This window comes from Hyla sarda, chromosome 3, assembly GCF_029499605.1.
Source record: "Hyla sarda isolate aHylSar1 chromosome 3, aHylSar1.hap1, whole genome shotgun sequence".
Taxonomy (NCBI): Eukaryota; Metazoa; Chordata; class Amphibia; order Anura; family Hylidae; genus Hyla; species Hyla sarda.
Window position 1 is genome coordinate 136,187,262 of NC_079191.1, and position 22,465 is coordinate 136,209,726.

Below are 22,465 nucleotides of genomic sequence, written 5' to 3' on the forward strand. Positions count from 1 at the left end.
TGACATCATTATTGAGCAGTTAGACAGAAAACTTCAGAAGCTAATAACTATTGGAAGGATTAAGATTTTTTAATAGAAGTAATTTACAAATCTGTTTAACTTTCCGGAGCCAGTTGATTATATATATATATATATATATATATATATATATATATATATATATATAAAGGTTTTGCCTAGAATGCCCCTTTAACCCCTTAAGGATGCAGGACGTAAATGTACGTCCTGGTGAGGTGGTACTTAACGCACCAGGACGTACATTTACGTCCTAAGCATAACCGCGGGCATCGGAGCGATGCCCGTGTCATGCGCGGCTGATCCCGGCTGCTAATCGCAGCCAGGGACCCGCTGGCAATGGCCGACGCCCGCGATCTCGCGGGCGTCCGCCATTAACCCCTCAGGTGCCGGGATCAATACAGATCCCGGCATCTGCGGCAGTTCGCCATTTAAATGAACGATCGGATCGCCCGCAGCGCTGCTGCGGGGATCCGATCATTCATAACGCCGCACGGAGGTCCCCTCTCCTTCCTCCGTGCGGCTCCCGGCGTCTCCTGCTCTGGTCTGTGATCGAGCAGACCAGAGCAGGAGATGACCGATAATACTGATCAGTTCTATGTCCTATACATAGAACAGATCAGTATTAGCAATCATGGTATTGCTATGAATAGTCCCCTATGGGGACTATTCAAGTGTAAAAAAAATGTAAAAAAATGTAAAAGTAAAAGTTAAAAAAAAGTGAAAAATCCCCTCCCCCAATAAAAAAGTGAAACGTCCGTTTTTTCCTATTTTACCCCCAAAAAGCGTAAATTTTTTTTTTATAGACATATTTGGTATCGCCGCGTGCGTAAGTGTCCGAACTATTAAAATAAAATGTTAATGATCCCATACGGTGAACGGCGTGAACGAAAAAAAATTAAAAAAGTTCAAAATTCCTACTTTTTTAATACATTTTATTAAAAAAAAACTATAAAAAATGTATTAAAAGTTTTTTATATGCAAATGTGGTATCAAAAAAAAGTACAGATCATGGCGCAAAAAATGAGCCCCCATACCGCCACTTATACGGAAAAATAAAAAAGTTAGAGGTCATCAAAATAAAGGGATTATAAACGTACTAATTTGGTTAAAAAGTTTGTGATTTTTTTTAAGCGCAACAATAATATAAAAGTATATATAATGGGTATCATTTTAATTGTATTGACCCTCAGAATAAAGAACACATGTCATTTTTACCATAAATTGTACGGCGTGAAAACAAAACCTTCCAAAATTAGCAAAATTGCGTTTTTCGTTTTAATTTCCCCACAAAAATAGTGTTTTTTGGTTGCGCCATACATTTTATGATATAATGAGTGATTTCATTACAAAGGACAACTGGTCGCGCAAAAAACAAGCCCTCATACTAGTCTGTGGATGAAAATATAAAAGAGTTATGATTTTTAGAAGGCGAGGAGGAAAAAATGAAAACGTAAAAATTAAATTGTCTGAGTCCTTAAGGCCAAAATGGGCTGAGTCCTTAAGGGGTTAAATAACACAAAAATAAATAAAATAATTTTTTGAAAAAGAAACAAAGTATTTGTATTGAAACATAAAATAGCAGCAGGATATAGGCTGTCATGTATGAACTTGTTATATTTATTTATTTACTTACTATTTATTTAGAATTTGGTTTTTGATTTTGTTATTTATTTGATGGGAGGCCACCAGGTTTAACATTATGTTGCATTATAGTTACTGTACTTACCAATAATAGATTTATCAATCTGATTCCAGGCTGCAGTGTTGTCTCCAAGCCAATGTCCTATCCACTGCCCAACTGTTGGATATGTAGAACGACTGACAATAATGCTTCTCTTTCCAGTTATATTCCGCACGATGCTTAATGCGTAAAAAAATAAAAAAAAATTACACAATACACTAGTATAAGAAATATCATTTATAACCTTTTTTTTTTTTTTTTGCATGGCCATAATTAATGGGAAGTTCAAAATTATTTTACACTGATGCCAGACTATCATAAAAAACAACTTGAATCACTGTTGGGGGATGAAGCTGCAGCTGCATGTACTAACGCTTCTTTGCCCACCCACCCCCCCCCCCCCCTTCTTGCTACCATCAGGCTTGACTGACACCCTAAGTGCCAGGCACTTCATGCAAGGCCTGGCTGATCGTTGGTCTATAGATTATATAGCCTAAGAATGAGTTATTAAACAATCTAAGAACCATTTATGAAACAACATGATGATTTGACAAATCTGGTGTAAACTCAGACTGTCTAGTCCTAGTTCCAATGTTATACAATTAGGTGAGGTTCCCACAGCACAAGTTATACAAACAATTTCTATTAACGTTTGCAACTGCAGCAGTAATTTTGGTTGCAATTTCTTTGCAGCTCTTTTTCTGCCGATTATGGCAAAAAATCAGCTGTGAAATGAGAGCGTAAATGAAATATGCACACATTCTATATGCTGTGTAAACCTGGCCTTAGACAGTTTTAGTAAATCTAGGCCATTGTTTCTACATTCCAAGGTGCACCGCTAACATTTAGGTTTATGTTGCCAGAAATGACTTTGTCACTATTACTAGTGTTGCTACAATGCACTAGTTTTAACATGTAATAAATCATGATAACTTCATTTTCCCTTGCAATACCTTTTAACTTAATATTCATCTATGGGTGAAATAATGAGGTTAGTTATTGCACGCTCATCATTTCTAAATCTTGGTTGCAAATGAAACATTGGTTCCCTGCCAGATATAACCTACTTTCAATCAAAAAGGGAAGTGACCTTGATATTTTCTTTCATTACAGTTATATTTAAATTAGGAAGGATTTTCAGGTCATGGATACCCATAAAAATGTTCTTTCTTCATTTTTTTCCCTTTCTTGCTCAATGGAGTGAATTAAGCATCCCTAATGTATTGTCATTAAACCTTTCATTAACTGCCAAAATACTGTTTTTAGAAAGAAAATTACACTAAAGTCAAGATTGTTTTACAATTAGGAAGTTGTATTAATCATCATAAAATCTATGCTTATTTTCCTACAGTGGATAAAGATTTATATCATGGTTTTTCCAAATGTAAATGTGTAAGTGGCTCCAATAAAAATTGGCCAATAGGCCAGTAGGTAATTCCGCTGCACTTGGTAGAATTTCTCTTATAATATAAATGTTTCTAATTACTACGCTACCTGAGGCAAAATGATTAAGAGATGGATTGTTTTGATTACTTGAAGTAATGAGACGGTAATCAAGAAGCAATTGTACCGGGAAAAAATAAGCGCTGTAAGTACACCAATATTTGGACGGAAGCGCTAGCTATAAAATATGATTGGACATGATGACCAAGTAGATTGGTTATAATATAATTGTCTCATTAAGAAAGGCTGAGGAGTGTTACTGAATGATCAAATTAGGTTTACAAGCATTAAATTCAATCAAGTGCATTTCTAGGTATTTATCTGGGATATGAATGTGCTGAATGCAAAGACACCAGTCATGAGTTTTAAAAATCACTGTATTATTCTAAATCATAAATGGACATCTGTTTTCTATATGTTTTCTAAATTTAACAGTAAATGATTTGAAGGTTTTTTCTTTCTTTTAAGACTTACAGGGGTACTCCCGTGCCCCAGCATTCTGAACATTTCGCACAGAACACTTGGAGCAGGCGGCCATGATCATGTGACATCATGGCCACACCTCTATGATGTCACACCCTCTCTATTCATCTCTATGGGAGGGGGCATGAAGAGTCACGCCCCTCCCATAGACATGAATGGAGGGGGCATGGCATATGGGAGTAGCAGTGGCAGACCCCGCGATCAGACATCTTATCCAAAGGATAGGGGATAAGATATATAGCAGTACCCCTTTAATGTTTATTTTATTGGTTAAGACTAGATTCCACGGCGAGTTTCTGTGGTTTGCACTAAAATTGTGTCATAGCTATGACTTCATACATTCTTTGTTATCCTCTCAAGAGCCATATACTTGAAGGAAATATCATAATTTAAAGGGGAACTCTGGTGGAAATTTTTTTTTTTTTCAAATCAACTGTTATCAGAAAGTTAAACAGATTTGCAAATTACTTCTCTTAAAAAAATCTTAACCCTTCCAGTACTTCCAGCTGCTGTATACTAGAGATATACTACAGAGAAATTTGTGAAGTTCTTTCCAGTCTGACCACAGTGCTCTCTGCTGACACCTCTGTTCGTGTCAGGAACTATCCAGAGCAGGATAGGTTTTTCCATGGGGATATGTTTCTAATCTGGACAGTTCCTGACACAGACAGAGGTATCAGCAGAGAGCACTGTTGTCAGACTGGAAAGAACTTCACAATTTCATCTGTAGTATACAGCATCTGATAAGTACTGGAAGGGTTAAGATTTTTAAATAGAAGTCATTTACAAATCTGTTTAACTTTCTGGCACCAGAAGGATGACTCTGTGCTAGGTGAAGCCCTAGCCTCATGTTTAAATGGTAATAAGAGATTTATATATATATATATATATATGTAGCCTGTAATAAGATTAATCCAATGTGCTGGACCTACGGTCATGCACCGAGAGGCCTTGTTTTAACCAGCAGTATAATATTAAAAAGATTTTACTTACTCAAATGTAGGCTTAGCATGTGACCATCCATACAGATTGTGAACATCATAATGTCTTACTGGGGTGCCATCTGGGAGGAATTGTTGACTGTCCATACATATAGTCTTATGCGCTAATCCTTCACTTCTTGAATTCAAGGCTAAAATAAAAAGTAATATATTGACATATTTAATATTCAATTAAAAAACTAAAAAGGAAAAGTGCAGGTTTCTGCATGAACTGTTTTAATACAAGAAAGATTTATTTAATGTTTTACTTATATAGATACATTAATCTAAGTAAAAGTTAAAACATGTATTTAATTGATATCTGTCATTGAATATTTATTTTAAGATCTTTGAAAAAAACTGTTTTTGATATTTAATCTTAAATTATTAGAGGTATGGGCCATCTCTTTTATGATGAGTCAATCTTTTCGATATTTAGATATTAAAGTGTATTGTAATTTAAATACATTTTTGACATGTCTCATGCCAAAAGTTTAGATCAGTGGGGGTCTCCATCCTGAGAGTCCCTCCGATTGTTAGATGTGTCAAGGATAAGCACACGTATGTGTGCCTCACTCCCCAGCTTACCATTCAGTACAATAGATTGCAGAAGACATTACAAAGCCAGTCTCTGGCAATTAGTCATATTAAGCTGCAAGCCGGTGAGTTAACCCCTTAATGATGCAGCAATTTTTCAATTTTTTCTCCTCGTCTTTTAAAATCTTTTAAAACTCTTTAAATGTTTCATCAATTTATCATCTATAGGGCTTATTGTTTGCAGGACTTTGTAATGGCATCGCTCATTTTACCACAAAATGTATGGTGAAGCCCAAAAATAATTATTTGTGGGGCAAAATTGTGAAAAAAAACGGGCTTCCATTTCTACGAAGTGCACTTTTCAGTAAAAATTATACATTGGCCCTGATTTACTATTGTAAACCTGACATATTTTATTGGGTTGTGCACCAGATTCTGGAGTAATGCGCAAGAAAATTCTGTCTGCTCCAGAATTTGCACCAGAATTCTGTCTGCGCCAGAAAGGAAAAACCCAACCAACTCATGTCTGTCGGAAAAAAGGGGGCATGATCACAGAAAAGGGGCATGTTCCTGACATTTTCACAAAAAAACACAATATTTACTAAGGTTTCCACAGAAAATGTGGTGGATTTGAGCTGAGGAAAACTCTATGGAAAAAATCTAGGGAAAAGAGCAAAATGTAGGGAAAGCTTAGTAAATACTGTGGAAAAAAATTGTAGGGAATTAAAACCCACAAAGAAACCTACACTCCACTCTGTTGGTCTAAATTATTCAATACCCAATTTATATAGGTTATCTTTTATTTTGCTAGTGAAAAAAAAAACTTTTTGAAAGAAAATCATGCAATTCTGGACTTTGGAATTCTAAAAAAATGTTTACATCCCCATAAGGGACTATAACATGTAATCTTTTGATTCCTAACACTGATCAATGCTGGGCTACTACACAGCATTGATCAGTGTTATCTGTGGTCTGTTGCTCTAGCCTGCCAAAGCAAGCTTGAGCCACAGATGAAGATCCAATAGCACGGATGAAGGTAGGGACCCTGTGGTTGTCAGTTAAGGTAATCGGGACCGAGTAATTGCCCCATAATGGTCCAGATCACCCATAGCAAACAGTGGACAATATTAAGGGTTAATAGCCTTGCAGCGGTGATCAGGATATTAGCTGCGTTGATTCCAGCCAGGGAGCGTGCGGTAACGTGCGGGATGACGTCACAATCCCGCTTTGTATGCATATGTCCTGGGGAGGGAAGGGGTTAAAGGGGTTATCCAGCAATAGAAAACCATAGTTAATGTCTTCCAAAAATAGCACCACACCTGTCTGAAGGTTGTTTGTGGTATTACAACATTGGTCACTTCATTTCAATGTAACTGAGTTGCAAAACCACACCCATCCTGCAGACAAATGTGAAACAGATTTTTGAAGAGTTCAGCTCAGTTTCTCCAGTGATGGATAACCCCTTTAAGCGCATAGCACATGATTATCCTGGCTATATTTCTTAAAATTAGCTGGAGTTTAACGATTATGACCACCCCACCAATCTAAACTTTTGGCATGTCTATTCGACAAGTAAAAAGTTTATTTAAATGACAGTTATATTTTAACTAGCTGAGTACCCGGCGTTGCCCGGTTTTTCCTTCCTAATCCTTTTTGGGGAGGAAAATAAACAAAGGAGGAAGCTTTTGACTTCATATGCAGTCCTCATATATTGTTGTCATATCCTGACCCCACATCCCGACCTCCTATCCCGACCTCCTATCTCGACCTCCTGTCCCGACCTCCTATACTGTCCTCCTATCCCGTCCTCCTATCCCGACCTCCTATCCCGACCTCCTATCCCGTCCTCCTATCCCGTCCTCCTATCCCGTCCTCCTATCGCGTCCTCAACCTCCTATCCCGTCCTCCTATCTCGACCTCCTATCCCGACCTCCTATCCCATCCTCCAATCTCGAGCTCCTATCCCGACCTCCTATCCTGACCTCCTATCCTGACCTCTTATCCCGACCTCCTATCCCGTCCTCATATCTCAACCTCCTATCTTGACTTCCTATTCCGTCCTCCTATCTCGACCTCCTATCCTGACCTCCTATCCAGACCTCCTATCCCGTCCTCCTATCTAGACCTTCTTTCCCGTCCTCATATCTCGACCTCCTATCTTGACCTCCTATCCCGTCCTTCTATCTCGACCTCCTATCCCAACTTCCTATCCAGACCTCCTATCCGTCCTCATATCCCGTCCTCCTATCTTGTCCTCCTATCCCGACCTCCTATCCTGACATCCTATCCCCACCTCCTATCTTGACCTCCTATTCCGTCCTCCTATCCCGACCTCCTATCCCAACCTCCTTTTCCGTCCTCATATCTTGACCTCCTATCTTGACCTCCTATCACATCCACCTATCTCGACCTCCTATCCTGACCTCCTATCCAGACCTCCTATCCTGTCCTCCAATCCCGACCTCCTTTCCCGTCCTCATATCTCAACCTCCTATCTTGACCTCCTATCCTGTCCTCCTATCTCGACCTCCTATCCCAACCTCCTATCCAGACCTCCTATCCCGTCCTCATATCCCGTCCTCCTATCTTGTCCTCCTATCCCTACCTCCTATCCCGACCTCCTACCCGACCTCCTCTCCCAACCTCATATCTCGTCCTCATATCCCATCCTCCTATCCCGACCTCCCATCCCGTCCTCATATCCTGACTCATAATATGTGTACCAGGCAATGAAATAGCACCAGCCTAAAGGAAATTCGATGGGAACATACATTTCCCATTGATTTGCATAGGACTTTTAAAAAAAAACCTGACCCTCACAAATGGGGGTAGTTAAGGGTTAAATTAACTATCCTATATTTTAAGTGGACATATAAGTAACATGTGACCAAGTATTTTCGAAATATCTCCAGTCGTTTGGAAGTTATGCAGTAACATATATTTCCCATTGACTTGCATGGGACTTTAAACATAAGCCCCACCCCAGGCAAATGGGGGTGAGTAAGGGTTAAATTACCTATCCTATGTTTGTTGTTGACATATAAGTAACATATGTGCCAAGTTTCATGTTAAAATCTTTAGCCGTTTGAAAGTTTTTGTGGAACATACATACATACATACATACATACATACGCACATACACACACACACACACACACACGTTGAGTTATATATATATATATATATATAGATAATAAAGGGGGAGAATTATAAAAACCTGTCCAGAGGAAAAGTTGCTGAGTTACCCATAGGCATCTCAAAAGCCTCACCTCTGGTCTGGTTTTGTTAAATATCCCCAATAGTCTTTGATACTAGGCAAAATAAAATCTCTCATTGCTGAAATGGTCATTCAGCATGGTGTTATACTGATCCATAATGGAGCTTTATTTTCTAACCTGATTGGCTAATTCACTGATGGATAGTCTAAAATGTTTTTTTTAGCAAGAACATGTTAAAAAATATGTTCATTCCTCTCTAACAATTATCTATTCTTATGTAGGATAAAGTCTAGTCCAGTACAATGTACGATGCACACTGCTTACCTCTGCTCTATGGATCAGTGGGTGTCTTACCAATCAAAACCACACTGATCAGCTGTGGGTAGGAGATAACATGCTGGGATTAGGAGGTGTAGGAGATAACATGCTGAGATTAGGGGGTGTAGAACATAACATGCTGAGATTAGGGGGTGTAGAAGATAACATGCTGAGATTAGGGGGTGTAGGAGATAACATGCTGAGATTAGGGGATGTAGGAGATAACATGCTGAGATTAGGGGGTGTAGGAGATAACATGCTGAGATTAGGGGGTGTAGGAGATAACATGCTGGGATTAGGGGGTGTAGAAGATAACATGCTGGGATTAGGGGGTGTAGGAGATAAAATGCTGAGATTAGGGGGTGTAGAAGATAACATGCTGAGATTAGGGGGTGTAGGAGATAACATGCTGGGATTAGGGGGTGTAGAAGATAACATGCTGGGATTAGGGGTGTAGGAGATAACATGCTGAGATTAGGGGGTGTAGGAGATAACATGCTGGGATTAGGGGGTGTAGGAGATAACATGCTGAGATTAGGGGGTGTAGGAGATAACATGCTGAGATTAGGAGGTGTAGGAGATAACATGCTGGGATTAGGGGGTGTAGAAGATAACATGCTGGGATTAGGGGTGTAGGAGATAACATGCTGAGATTAGGGGGTGTAGGAGATAACATGCTGGGATTAGGGGGTGTAGGAGATAACATGCTGAGTCTCTGAGATTAGAGGGGTTACACTTTTAGCATTAGGCCTTTATGAAAAATGTGTTCTGCTCTATGGTGCTCTGTTCAGCACCATATGTCCATATAGAAGAAGCCTAGATTATTAAATAAGACATAAAATCCAATACCTGGCATGTAGGGTGGTCTGTTCAGAATTTCATTTCTGCAACCAGTGACAGATCCATGCACAAAACTTGCAGGTTCATTCATATCCTAAAAAATATATAGACAGTATGTATGTAAAGGTTGTATGGTGTTCCCTGCACGGTCAATAGGGTGCTAAGTGTTTACTGTTTTACAATTCCGATTGATTGATAACTGTATGCAGTAAGCTCTGCCTAGCACTTTTGGCCTATATCATAAAGGCACAGCTGAAACCGCAAAAAATATACTAAGACAGCAATGATCACAGAATTTGGAACTTATTGAGATATAAAAACAAAGCAAGACACTGGACATTCACTTGGAGGTTATACAATATGAAACATTTGTACTAGAAAAACCAAGTAAAGGCCATACTTACAATCCATAAACCATCAAATTTAATATACTTTTCTCTGAACTCTTTCACTTCTTGTTTCCACCATTCTGCTGTGACGTTCTTGAAAAAGTCTGGGAACGCTGTATGAGCTCTGTACAGCTGAATACAAATATGCATACAGGTATGTCACATTAACATTTCGGTAAACGTCTTAATTACTAAGACACATATGTTCATGATTTACTTGTCTTATCTGCTTATGACACTTACAGCTTCTTTGCTTTGATAATTATCAATTGATTGCATTACAGATTATAATTGTTCGTTCATTTACATAATGTTACACATATGCACTTTATCATAACTATTAATTCATAAGGTATGTATTGAATTAAAGTGGATGTAGAGGGTAGGAAAATGGCTGCTTTCTTTTAACCCGTTAAGGACGCAGGACGTAAATGTACGTCCTGGTGCAGTGGTGCTTAACGCACCAGGACGTACATTTACGTCCTGTGCATAATCGCGGGCATCGGAGCGATGCCCGTGTCATGCGCGGCTGATCCCGGCTGCTGATCGCAGCCAGGGACCCGCTGGCAATGGCCGATGCCCGCGATCTCGCGGGCGTCCGCCATTAACCCCTCAGGTGCCGGGATCAATACAGATCCCGACATCTGCGGCAGTGCGCGATTTGAATGAATGATCGGATTGCCCGCAGCGCTGCTGCGGGGATCCGATCATTCAGAACGCCACGGAGGTCCCCTCACCTTCCGGCTCCCGGCGTCTCCTGCTCTGGTCTGAGATCGAGCAGACCAGAGCAGAAGATAGCCGATAACACTGATCTGTTCCATGTCCTATACATAGAACAGATCAGTATTAGCAATCATGGTATTGCAATGAATAGTCCCCTATGGGGACTATTCAAGTGTAAAAAAAAATGTAAAAGTAAAAAAAATGTGAAAAATCCCCTCCCCCAATAAAAAAGTCAAACGTCCGTTTTTTCCTATTTTACCCCCAAAAAGCGTAAAAAATAAATTTTATAGACATATTTGGTATCACCGCGTGCGTAAATGTCCAAACTATTAAAATAAAATGTTAATGATCCCGTACGGTGAACGACGTGAACAAAAAAAAAATCAAAAATTGCTACTTTTTTAATACATTTTATTAAAATTTTTTTATAAAAAATGTATTAAAAGTTTTTTATATGCAAATGTGGTATAAAAAAAAGTACAGATCATGGCGCAAAAAATGAGCCCCCATACCGCCGCTTATACGGAAAAATAAAAAAGTTATAGGTCATCAAAATAAAGGGATTATAAACGTACTAATTTGGTTAAAAAGTTTGTGATTTTTTTTAAGCACAACAATAATAGAAAAGTATGTAAGAATGGGTATCATTTTAATCTTATTGACCCTCATAATAAAGAACACATGTCATTTTTACCATAAATTGTATGGCGTGAAAACGAAACCTTCCAAAATTACCAAAATTGCGTTTTTCTTTTTCATTTCCCCACAAAAATAGTGTTTTTTGGTTGCGCCATGCATTTTATGATATAATGAGTTATGTCATTACAAAGGACAACTGGTCGCGCAAAAAACAAGCCCTCATACTAGTCTGTGGATGAAAATATAAAAGAGTTATGATTTTTAGAAGGCGAGGAGGAAAAAATGAAAACGTAAAAATTAAATTGTCTGAGTCCTTAAGGCCAAAATGGGCTGAGTCCTTAAGGGGTTAAAAACAGAACCTTACTTGTCCACAAGTTATATGTTGTGTTGCATTGAATGGAGCTAAGATGTGATAGCACATACAGCACATGGTGTGGTTCAGTTTTTTTATATAATAGGCGACCATACCAAACTATAGGCTAGTAAAAAGTAGTATTTAGAACTATTTCCACAGTGTGGTGCAGTTTGTAATGTAATACTTACTTGAACTTGCTCATCCCAACCAAGTGACTCATTGACCACTACACCAGGTAAATCCGGCCAGACCTGACAAAAGAAAACTCACTGTATTACCTGGTGACCATACTGCAACACTGACATGCTCTCACAAAATATTAGACTATGCCAGTAAAATAAATAAAAATTACTATAGATTTACTAAATAGGTTAAATAGGAAATAGTTAAAATACACATTTCCCGCTTCGCAGGGTAAATCAATCCATTAGGTTAGACCATTCTGCGTCCTCCTCTCCCTACACCCCCTTTTCTCCCCCCCCTTTTCTTTCCCCCCCCTTGCTTTCCTACCTGTTCTTGCTACCTGTTTTTCCTTTCCACCCTTTCTGCACATCTCGTGCCTGACACGAAATGCAATAAATAGATAACAATCTGTTCGGAATTGATGTTCTAAGTATGCTCTAGCCGCATGTGATCCTAGTCCTGAGTTTGTAGATTTTGTTTATACTTTGACAAATTCACTAAGACTGATAGTGCCAGGATATGCATTAGAAAGTGCTAGCCGATAGTATACTAAGATGTAGTCCATTTCCTGTGCACTCTTTGTTGTGAACGGACTACCTAGAATGTATGGTTGATGTTATCTGCTCCAATGATGTTATTGTTCTATGTGTATTCTTTACATGGAAAACTTTAATAAACATATACTTTGAAAAAAAAAATACACATTTCATACCAATATATACATAGGTCTTCAGTGTCAAAACAGCATACATACCTTGCCCCATACAATGTCACTTTTGTCATCCCATTTTATGAAGACATCCTGATCCCTTCCTCTTGTGAAAGCGGGGTATGGTTCAGTTTCATTTCCTGCAATAGCTGGATCCTATAGTAAGGGAAGAAATATATAACACATCCATATTCCATCTGAGGGAAGTTAAAGTTTGTATAACATAAATAAATAAATAGCTAAATAACTTCACTCAGTATACACAATATATTAATTTGCTTATTAAAGTTTATGTGCACGGATTCAGATGTTATCAGAAAATGGTAAGATTTATGTATCCATGAACGGTTGCATGTTCCAACATAACGTCAAAACGGCTGGGGATATGTCAATGAAACTTGGTATACATGTTACCTAAATGTCAAGTAAAAATATAGAAGAGTTTAAATAATCCTAACCCACCCCTATTTTTAAGAGTCATGGTTTTTGTCTCATTCCAGTCCATGGGATGTCTGATACCTTACGGGAGGAGGGGATAGGAGAACTGGATGCAAAGTCAGGATATGAGGTCAGGATATATCAATAGGATTTGAAGACAGGATATGAGTATAGGATACAAGGATGGGATATGCGAACAGGATATGAGGAGGGGCTATGTGTACGGGATATGAGGTCAGGACATGATAACAGGATATGCGATCAGGATATGAAGACAGGATATGAGGAAGAGAGCATCATTATTGCTTTTCTTCTCCCACATGGTTTGGATAGGATGATCAGAATATGTTGGGCACATCTTTAGACTATTTATTTTAAGTTAATGCTGTCTTAGTATTAAGATTAGTAAATGTGCCTCCTATCCATGAAATCCACACCTGGTAACACTCGGTAAAACTTATAGGATCTGCTAATATCTAAGTGCCTTAAGAACCTCATAGAATGTCTTCTGAATTCCATTCCTTGATGGATTAGAGATGTTCTGGCTGCACAAGTGACTATGCAAAGGCTAACTAGTGTATATTGAAAACTTGTCTTTTTTTTAATAAATACTTTTCTTTTCTTTCTGATTGTTTATATTTCATTCTATACATAATTATGGATTTAGGCATGTTGCCTAACCTGCTACTTCATGCTGTGAGCAGGCACTGGGCCATAAAACCTAATTTGCTTCTATCATGGACCTTTATGGTAGAGTGATGTTAGTATGCTCAAAGTGTGGGGAGGTGGAGAAGGGTAGATCTCCAGTGCTGTTTATTACCCATCATAACCTTTCATCACATAATTTCCAGTTTTAAAATGACAGCAGAACAGTGATCTCTACTGGGAGTGTCATCTTACTCTTACGCTCTGTGGCCAGTGGGAAAACTGACAGATTTTATTTCTACACAAATCGTGACTAGGCTAGATACAAATAGAAAACCATTTTAATTTAAACATGTTTATAACAAAAAAGTTGAATTAAACAAGAGCCTGTTTGCTTTTTTTTTCTTTTACAATACTAAGTAAGCTTAGTGCTAAGCGGGGATTCACTATGCTTCGAGGCAGATATAGTGTTTACTGCAACAAAACATAATTTGCAACTGTCACACTATGTTATAAAAAAGTTGAAACGGATTATGACATACCAGCATGATGATGACTTTCATTCCTTGTGTTCGGATTCTATCAAATATTTCAGGAAGTCTTTGAAAATCTTTGCCTAAAGTAAAGTCCATTTGTCTCTCCATGTAATCAATGTCCGCATACTGTACGTCCTATGAGGGGGAAATCAGATGCTACATGTAAGTTAGCATAGAAATAATGAAGTTTAAGATAATCACCTAAAAAAAAATACTTTATTGTACCAGTGCAAGGTAGAGACGTGTCCATTCTATATTTCACTCTAAGCTACTATCTCACATTTTGTGACAAAAAAAAAAAAAAGCAACCTCCATTTTACAAGGAAAACCCAAAAAGGGGGCATGGACACAGGAGAAAAGGGATGTGGTCCAGCCAAAAGGGACATGTCCCCGAAAGTTTTGAAAAATCCCAACATATTTACTAAGCTTTCCACAGAAAATGTGGTGGATCTGAACTGGGAAAAACCCGACAGATCAGAACAGTTGTAAAAAAAAAAAAAAAAACCTAGGGAAAAGTGCAAAATGTAGGGAAACATTAGTAAATACCTTGGGAAAATTCCTGTCTGGAATCAAAACTCACAAAGAAAACTACACTCAACTCTTAGTTAATAAACACCATTGTTTGTTGCCGTTTGGTGCATAAAACTGTGCACCTGGGATGCCTGCTTCATTTTCCAAGGAGATAGCTATGCGGAGGAAACAAGTAAAATTGGTGAGACACAGGTATTGTTATGTAAATGAAGACTTTTGAGTGCTTTGATAGCATGTTGTGTTAAAAACATTTAATGAGAAATGTGATCGCTTAACTTAAAGGGGTTATCCACCATAAGGTGATTTTAGTACGTACCTGCCAGACAGTAATGGACATGCTTAGGAAGGATCTGCGCTTGTCTTGGGACTAAATGGCTATGTTATGAGATTACCATAACACTATGGCTATCTTTTTGTGAACTGGTATTTTCTGTTTTAGTTCCCTTCTTTGCCTACAAATCCCCAAATTCCCTTTTCCTCCCTCCCACACATCAGTTACCCCACCCATTGAAACATAAAGGAGCTGCATCCATTCAAAAGACCTGTGGTTTTCAATCAGGGTGCCTACAGCTGTTGCATTAGTTGCAGATTGATCCCTCTCCCACCAAGCAATCACTCCACCCATTGAAGCAGACAGGCTCCTTGTCATCAGCTGACTAGTGAGGTCAGGTCTCGGGCCACATTGCATCCTGGGAAAAATCTGAGATAACAGCCATTTTGTATGCTGCTAATAATAAATATTGGGGTGAAAATAACATAAGAATTGTGAGAAAACCATCACACATAGGTACAGACACTATATTATGAATTACACTAACTTTACAGCCCCTGCAGCATAGTCAAATAAAAAAAAATCCTGGAATACCCCTTGAACTTAAAGGAAAGGTAAGGACAAACACAACTGCATTCAATACACATAAAATACATATGGGTACATACTAAAAAAAAATATAGGTATGTGGTATACAGTAAAGGTAAATATATTATTTTTATAATATTTTCTTCACACCATGCATGTCAGATGGATCTTCTCAAAGGGCACTTTTGGGTAGTGTACCACTTGTTGAAAGTTCATTAATTGGTAATCATGCCTCTCTGATGCCCAGTTATTAAACTTTTAGTGGTGGCACATGATTGGACTGAAAGAAGCAGGATGGTCCTTTGTCACAAACTTCCTACTATCTATGCCACTACCTAGGCCATTATGACCAAGCTGTTGGAGGCATTAGGAATATTGGATACATGAGGGCACACACATGGTAAACAGGCTCTGGGTGGCCCAGTTAGACCACCAGTAGAGAGGGTTGTATATACTGTATTTTTCAAATGTACCCTTTAAAAATGTATACTGTTAGCTTTAGCTCTTGAATTCAAACACATGGGGATTACTATGGGGATTCACATATTTACAAGTCGGGAACATTTTCTGACCAGCTATTTCTAGGGGGAAATTTTCTGTGAATTCCATAATAAATAGGTCTGGTTATGAGACCATGCCCCCTTTTTGATCCGGTCACTACCCCTTTGTGACAGACCATGCCCCCTTTCAGCTTTTTACAATGCAATGTTCGGTTAGTCAGATTTTCCTGGTGCACACTATGTACCAAAATTACATGGAAAAAAACAACAAAAACTAGTGGGTTTTAGCTTAGTAAATTAGGGCCAATATCTTTAATAGATAGTCATACAACTAAAAAGTGACTTACATAAGGAATTTGAGCTGCCACCATTTCATTATACACTTGTTCAATTTCACTGTCGTTTTTATATCCATAGCGACATAACTGGAATCCAAGAGCCCAATAAGCTGGCATAACAGGTCTTCCTATGAGCTGAAAGGATATATAGCAATATTTGTTAGAACATTGTCCCTTTAATGATTCTGACAAATATGAATGTTTTGCAATAATAAACTTACTTTAGTGTATTGTTGAACAACCATCTCTGGTGTTGGACCCAGTACAACATAAAAGTCTAAAATGCCACCAATTGTGCGATAAGTTAAAGCTGGGGTGGGTTGTACTGTTATATCTAAAATGACATTATGGTGTTCATTAACATATTATACTGCAAAAGATATTCTTATTGTGACTTTTTAACCACTTCAAACTGGTCTGATAATGCATATAGACATTCAATATATAACGTAGCTGTAATTTATGGTGGTGCCTAAAATGCTAAATTTACCAGTTGGAGAGCCTACCATTTACCTTTAAATAATAAAATAAATAAATAATAATAATAATAATAGATCAATAAATAGTTTAGGGTGCCCTGACACATTTTGTCACCAATTGTGGCTGCTGTGACTGGACATATGTGATGTCACTTTTTTTTTTTCAAGTCATGCTTTAAGTCTCTGGGTTGGTCATTGATTTATTGGGTAGTTGCCTTCAAACAGCACCAGAGCGCCTTTTTTTCCTTCCGCTAAAGCACTACCCATCCATCTGTATCTCTGGAAGTACAGTACACAGTGAATGCTTACTTTCTGAAGATTTTGAATAAGCAGAAGTATTTCTTGATAGAACAACATGTTCTTCCTTTTGTCATAAAGAAAAAAGTGAAGTCACAGTGACTAAAAACAAAGAAGAAAAAGTAAAAAGGGTACTCCGGTGGAAAACTATTTTTATCAAATCAACTTGTGCCAGAAAGTTAAACAGATTTGTAAATTACTTTTAAATTACTATTTTTAAATCTTAATGCTTCCAGTACTTATCAGCCGCTGTATACTACAGAGGAAGTTGAGTAGTTCTTTCCAGTCTGACCGCAGTTCTCTCTGCTGACACCTCTGTCCATGTCAAGAACTAAAGAGGTTTGCTATTGGGATTTGCTTCTACTCTGGACAGTTCCTGATATAGACAGAGGTGTCAGAAGAGAGCACTGTGGTCAGACTGAAAAAAACTACACAAGTTCCTGTGGAGAATACAGCAGCTAATAAGTACTGGAAAGATTAAGATTTTTTTAATAGAAGAAATTTACAAATCTGTATAACTTTCTGGAACCAGTTGATTTGAAAAAAAAAAAAAAAATAACAATAATAATGTTTTCCCTGAGTACCCCTTTAAGTCTGCATCCTTTAGGCTGCCCTCATACTCCACTCTTTTTCCATGAAAGGTGGGAATAGAATCCAAAACAAGGAAGAGGATTATCATTCTTAATTTATAGATATTTTCCTTCTTCTTTGCACTAGGATCAATTTTTTACTTTCGAGAAATAACCTTTAGGAAAGTGAATTTCATAAATACAGTGTGAAGGCAACATAACATCTGCATTACGATGTATCAAGGTTTCAAGGCATTGAACTTACCCATGGCATTGCTGTTAAGCAGGAACACTCCATGAGCATTACCATCGTTTTCCAGGCCCATATAGAATGGATGTACTCCATATGAATTGTCTTTATACTATAGAGAAAAGAAATTTATTGTGAATATCCTGTAGCATCACACAGCCCTATTAAGTTGCACGTAAACATTGTGGTATAAAGAGCAATTTTAGATTCCTGAAGTCCTTGTTAGTCCAATTATAGATGCCATTATGCTTTCGACAGTAAGGTAAAGCTCCTATGTGATTTGAAAATAAAGTATCATTTTATCCTGTCATTTCCTGTTCTGTCCATGAATCATAGGCACAAAATGATCTGAAATATTTTATAAATGTCGCATTGTAAAATATTACCCAGATTGTGGTAACAATTGCTGGGAAGTGTAATGACATTTTGTTTTAATTCCATTAGAAGCCAGATTATGATGGAAAGCAGATGCTATTAAAATGATTTGCTGTATGATATGAAAGCTTAAGCCTGGCCATGGCTATTAGCTTGCAGCCATATTGATTTGTAGATGCAAAAATAGATGTTATAGACTTATCCTGGTGTTAGCAGCTCTCCTATGACAGAATAGATTTACTTGGACACATTCATACATTATACTGTACCTTTATAGAACAAGTCAACACTGTTACAAATGTGCTGTGAATATCTCTAAATCTCATTTCTGCTGCATTAACATTGTTAACATTAACAACTGCATGGAATATCAGAAAAAGAAAACTCTTTTAATCTTCTAATCTTCTTCTAATAAGATATAATGAATAGAGATGAGCAAGCGGAGCCTGACAAAGTCATCCTCTCTAAGAACATTAAGCTAAATTCAGCTTGTACAACTTTTGAACTTTGCCAAGCTCGGCTTGTCCGAGCCTGGCATTGGTGCTATTGTTAACAGCATTTAGGTGTGTTTTGGTACTTGAATAAATTATGGAAGTACTGGGAACACTGAGATGATGTCAGGGTAGCCCAGCATGCCTTGCAGCTTGCAGCAAGACCACATGACCTCAAGTTAGCCAATCATGTTTTGCATTATGTGACATACAGCATCCAGGCCAATCTTGAGACAGCATAGGGGTGGGTTTAAGAGGCTGATAAAACCCTATGCTCTGCATTGGGGCCAACATTTTGGAGAAAAAGCTGACATAGATAAAGATGTACACAGAGGTACTAATCCCAGAAAACCTTTACAAATCTAATACAAAATCAAGCTGAGCAAAGCATTAAAGGGGTACTCGGCCCGTTGACATCTTATCCCCTATCCAAGGATAGAGGATAAGATGTCTGATCGCAGGGGTCGCGCTGCTGGTGACCACCGCGATCTCTCCTGCAGCCCCCCGAGTCATGAGCTCTCCGGAGCTAAAGTTTGTTCCATGGCTGATGACAGGGGCTGGCGGTTCGTGACATCATGGTTCCACCCCCTTATGATGTCACACCCCACCCCCTTAATGCAACTCTATGGGAGGGGGCGTGGTAACAGTTGCGCCCCCTCCCATATACTTGCATTAAGGGGGCAGGGTGTGACATTATGAGGAGGCAGAGACATGACATCACAAACCACCAATCTCTGTATCATGAGTCATCAGCCACGGAGCAAACCAAGCTTTGGAGAGCTGATGACTCGAGGGGCTGCAGGAGAGATCGCGGGGGTCACCAGCAGCGGGACCCCTGCAATCAGACATCTCATCCCCTATCCTTGGATAGGGGATAAGATGTCAACGGGCGGAGTACCCCTTTAAGCAGTGGGCAGACCCCAGACAGTAATCTTCTGACTTCGTCACCTCCTGACATTTATGTGTCCAGTTGGTACACTACAGATCACAGCAGTGTCACTACAGAACAAGCCCATAAAAGCTATCACATTACATTACAAAGCAAGCGGGGCAAAGAAGTAGGCTTACCTCTATTTTAACATTAATATGCATTAAAATCATTTATAGTGAACCTGGAATACACATTTTAGGCCAAGTTGCCTGTATTTTCGGGGTTTAACCAAATATATATTATTTCTACATGTTGACTGGCAATTTATCTGCTACTTGACTGCTTGTTGAGTGCCAAATGATGATAATGATGATGCACAGTGCCTAATATTGGCTTGTGAAGCCCTAGTGTGCTGTGTGCATAGTCCTATCAAGGTGAAAGTTGCACTATGCCAGCTATAATTCCCATGCCAGCTATAATTCAGGGTAGATTCCCATTATAATTTATGTACATTTCTTACATGAGTAGTTAACATGAGTACATGAGTAGTTAACATGTCATGCCCATTTTTGTGTAAATGGGTGCTTGTAAAAAAAAATGGTGTTTTGTATGACAGAAAACTGAAATACATGGTTCTTTGTATGTTAAACTAGACCCACTGAGCATGATAATGGAGGTTCCATCTGCTCTGGTGCTGCTCCATTCACTGTCTCTTTACTCAGGTATCTACAGAAGTTTCAGTGTAAATGGAACAGTGACTGATCATGTGTGCTGCTGCTCTTTTTTACTTAGGTACCAAAGACCCCCATGATCATAAGTAGGACTAGTGTAACAAACATTGTCAAGCACATTAGTGTACATTTATTAAACCATGTATGCTAAGTTTTCTGGTGCACAAAAGTCAATGTTTTTTCCACAAAGGACCCTAATTTTCATGACCATGGGTCACCTACAGTCAGACCTCTACCAATTAAAACCTAGTCCCTATCCACAGGATTAAAGTTATGTTTGTAATTTTGGGATAACCCTCTCAATGAAAATAGCTTTGTCAGTGGTACTCAAACCAGTTGATTTTGATACAATCTGTAAGATATACATTTGGCTGTTTTTGTCTTATGACGACCAATGGTATCTTCAAGCAGACTATAAGACCCATGATAGCCATGGTTATCTTCAATGTGTTAACTCAATGCAGAAATGTGTTGTGTTTGGATAGCCTAATGCACCAGAGATGATGATGATGATTATTATTACTATTATTGTGCCTTACATGTTTAAATTAAGTTTGTGCAATGCTTTAGGATAACTTATCATAACTTCAGGAGTGTAGTAAAATATCTTAAAAGACAAAGATCAAGATAAGTTTGGCTACATCTGTAGATGAAAAACCCAGTGGTGGGACCCAAATCCATCTGCTATTTATATTTTATGGATCTACCACAACTGTTCTGATAAGAACATCCATTTAATGTAGTTCTTTTACTTACACCAGGGGATTGGTCTTTGGCAAAATATCCCCAGGTGTGCCAGTTCAGATCCATACGGTATTGACGGTGTTCTGTTTCTCCAAATCCGTAGATATAACTTGAGGGCAGTAGGTTTGATATCTGAATGAACATGTCTGAAAAGGTGAACCCAGGAACATGAGAATTCCAACTGCAAAAAGGAAAATTTGTAATAAATATACTATTCAAGTTGTTTTATTCCAAAAATAAAAATGTGAGAACTGATCTTTGTTACTAGATTAATCTAGATACAACTACAATAAAATACCCACCATTTTGTTTAGTCATATTAAAGGGTACTCCAGTGAAAAGCAAATTTTTTTTTATCAACTGGTGCCAGAAAGTTTAACAGATTTGTAAATTACTTCTATTTAAAAATCTTAATCCTCCTAGTACTTATTAGTTGCTGTATACTACAGAGGAAGTTCTTTTCTTTTTTAATTTATTTTCTGTCTCACCACAGTGCTCTCTGCTTACACCTCTGTCCATGTCAGGAACTGTCCAGAGCAGGAGAGGTTTGCTGTGGGGATTTGCTCCTACTCTAGACAGTTCCTGACATGGACAGAGGTGTCAGCAGAGAGCACTGTAGTCAGACAGAAAATACATTAAAAAAGAAAAGAACTTTCTCTGGAGCATACAGCAGCTGATAAGTACTGTAAGGATTAAGATTTTTAAATAGAAGTCTTTTACAAATCTGTTTAAATTTCTGGCACCAGTTGATTTAAAAAAAAAAAAAATGTTTTCCACCTGAGTACCCCTTTAACCATTACTTACATTATTGTTCCAGTGCTTTTTCTTTTGATTCGAATTCCAAATGGATTATTAACAATCTCAACGTCATACAGTCTTCCTTGGTCTGTACTGGATGGTGTGCTTGGGATATTTAGTGGTACAGGAACTTCATACCGTTTTTCATTGGGATCATATATCTTTGAATACAAAATGTAAGCATTTATTATATTTGCATATAAAAATATACAGTATGTTAAAGGGGTACTCCGCTGCTCAGTGTTTGGAACTAACTGTTCTGAACGCTGGAACTGGCGCCGGGAGTTCGTGAAGTCAAACCCCTTATAATGTCACGCCCCGCCCCCTCAATGCAAGTCTTTGAGAGGGGGCGTGACAGCTATCACGCCCCCTCCCATAGACTTACATTGAGGGGGCAGGGCATGATGTCATGAGGGGGCAGGGTTATGATGTCACGAGCTCCTGGCGCCAGCTCCAGCGTTAAGATACTGAAATGTTCTGGGAGTTGGATCAAGTTG

The 22,465-nt window shown here is 38.4% G+C and overlaps 1 protein-coding gene across 5 annotated transcripts in view; it reads right to left on the bottom strand.

The window, feature by feature from the left end:
- Positions 1–22,465, bottom strand: part of SI (sucrase-isomaltase) — a 223,092-nt gene that overhangs the window by 16,766 nt on the left and 183,861 nt on the right. For 4 of the 5 annotated variants that reach the window (XM_056565086.1, XM_056565085.1, XM_056565087.1 and 1 more), the window contains 12 exons: positions 21,975–22,129; positions 21,183–21,351; positions 17,974–18,070; positions 16,585–16,697; positions 16,373–16,498; positions 14,142–14,270; positions 12,562–12,672; positions 11,813–11,875; positions 9,923–10,039; positions 9,528–9,612; positions 4,619–4,757; positions 1,745–1,878 (listed from right to left, as the gene is read on the bottom strand). In XM_056565086.1, coding sequence (XP_056421061.1) covers positions 1,745–1,878; positions 4,619–4,757; positions 9,528–9,612; positions 9,923–10,039; positions 11,813–11,875; positions 12,562–12,672; positions 14,142–14,270; positions 16,373–16,498; positions 16,585–16,697; positions 17,974–18,070; positions 21,183–21,351; positions 21,975–22,129 — 1,438 coding nt within the window. Of the gene's footprint in view, positions 1–1,744; positions 1,879–4,614; positions 4,758–9,527; positions 9,613–9,922; positions 10,040–11,812; positions 11,876–12,561; positions 12,673–14,141; positions 14,271–16,372; positions 16,499–16,584; positions 16,698–17,973; positions 18,071–21,182; positions 21,352–21,974; positions 22,130–22,465 lie in introns of those variants that run through there. The other variant, XM_056565089.1, reaches the window with a different exon arrangement.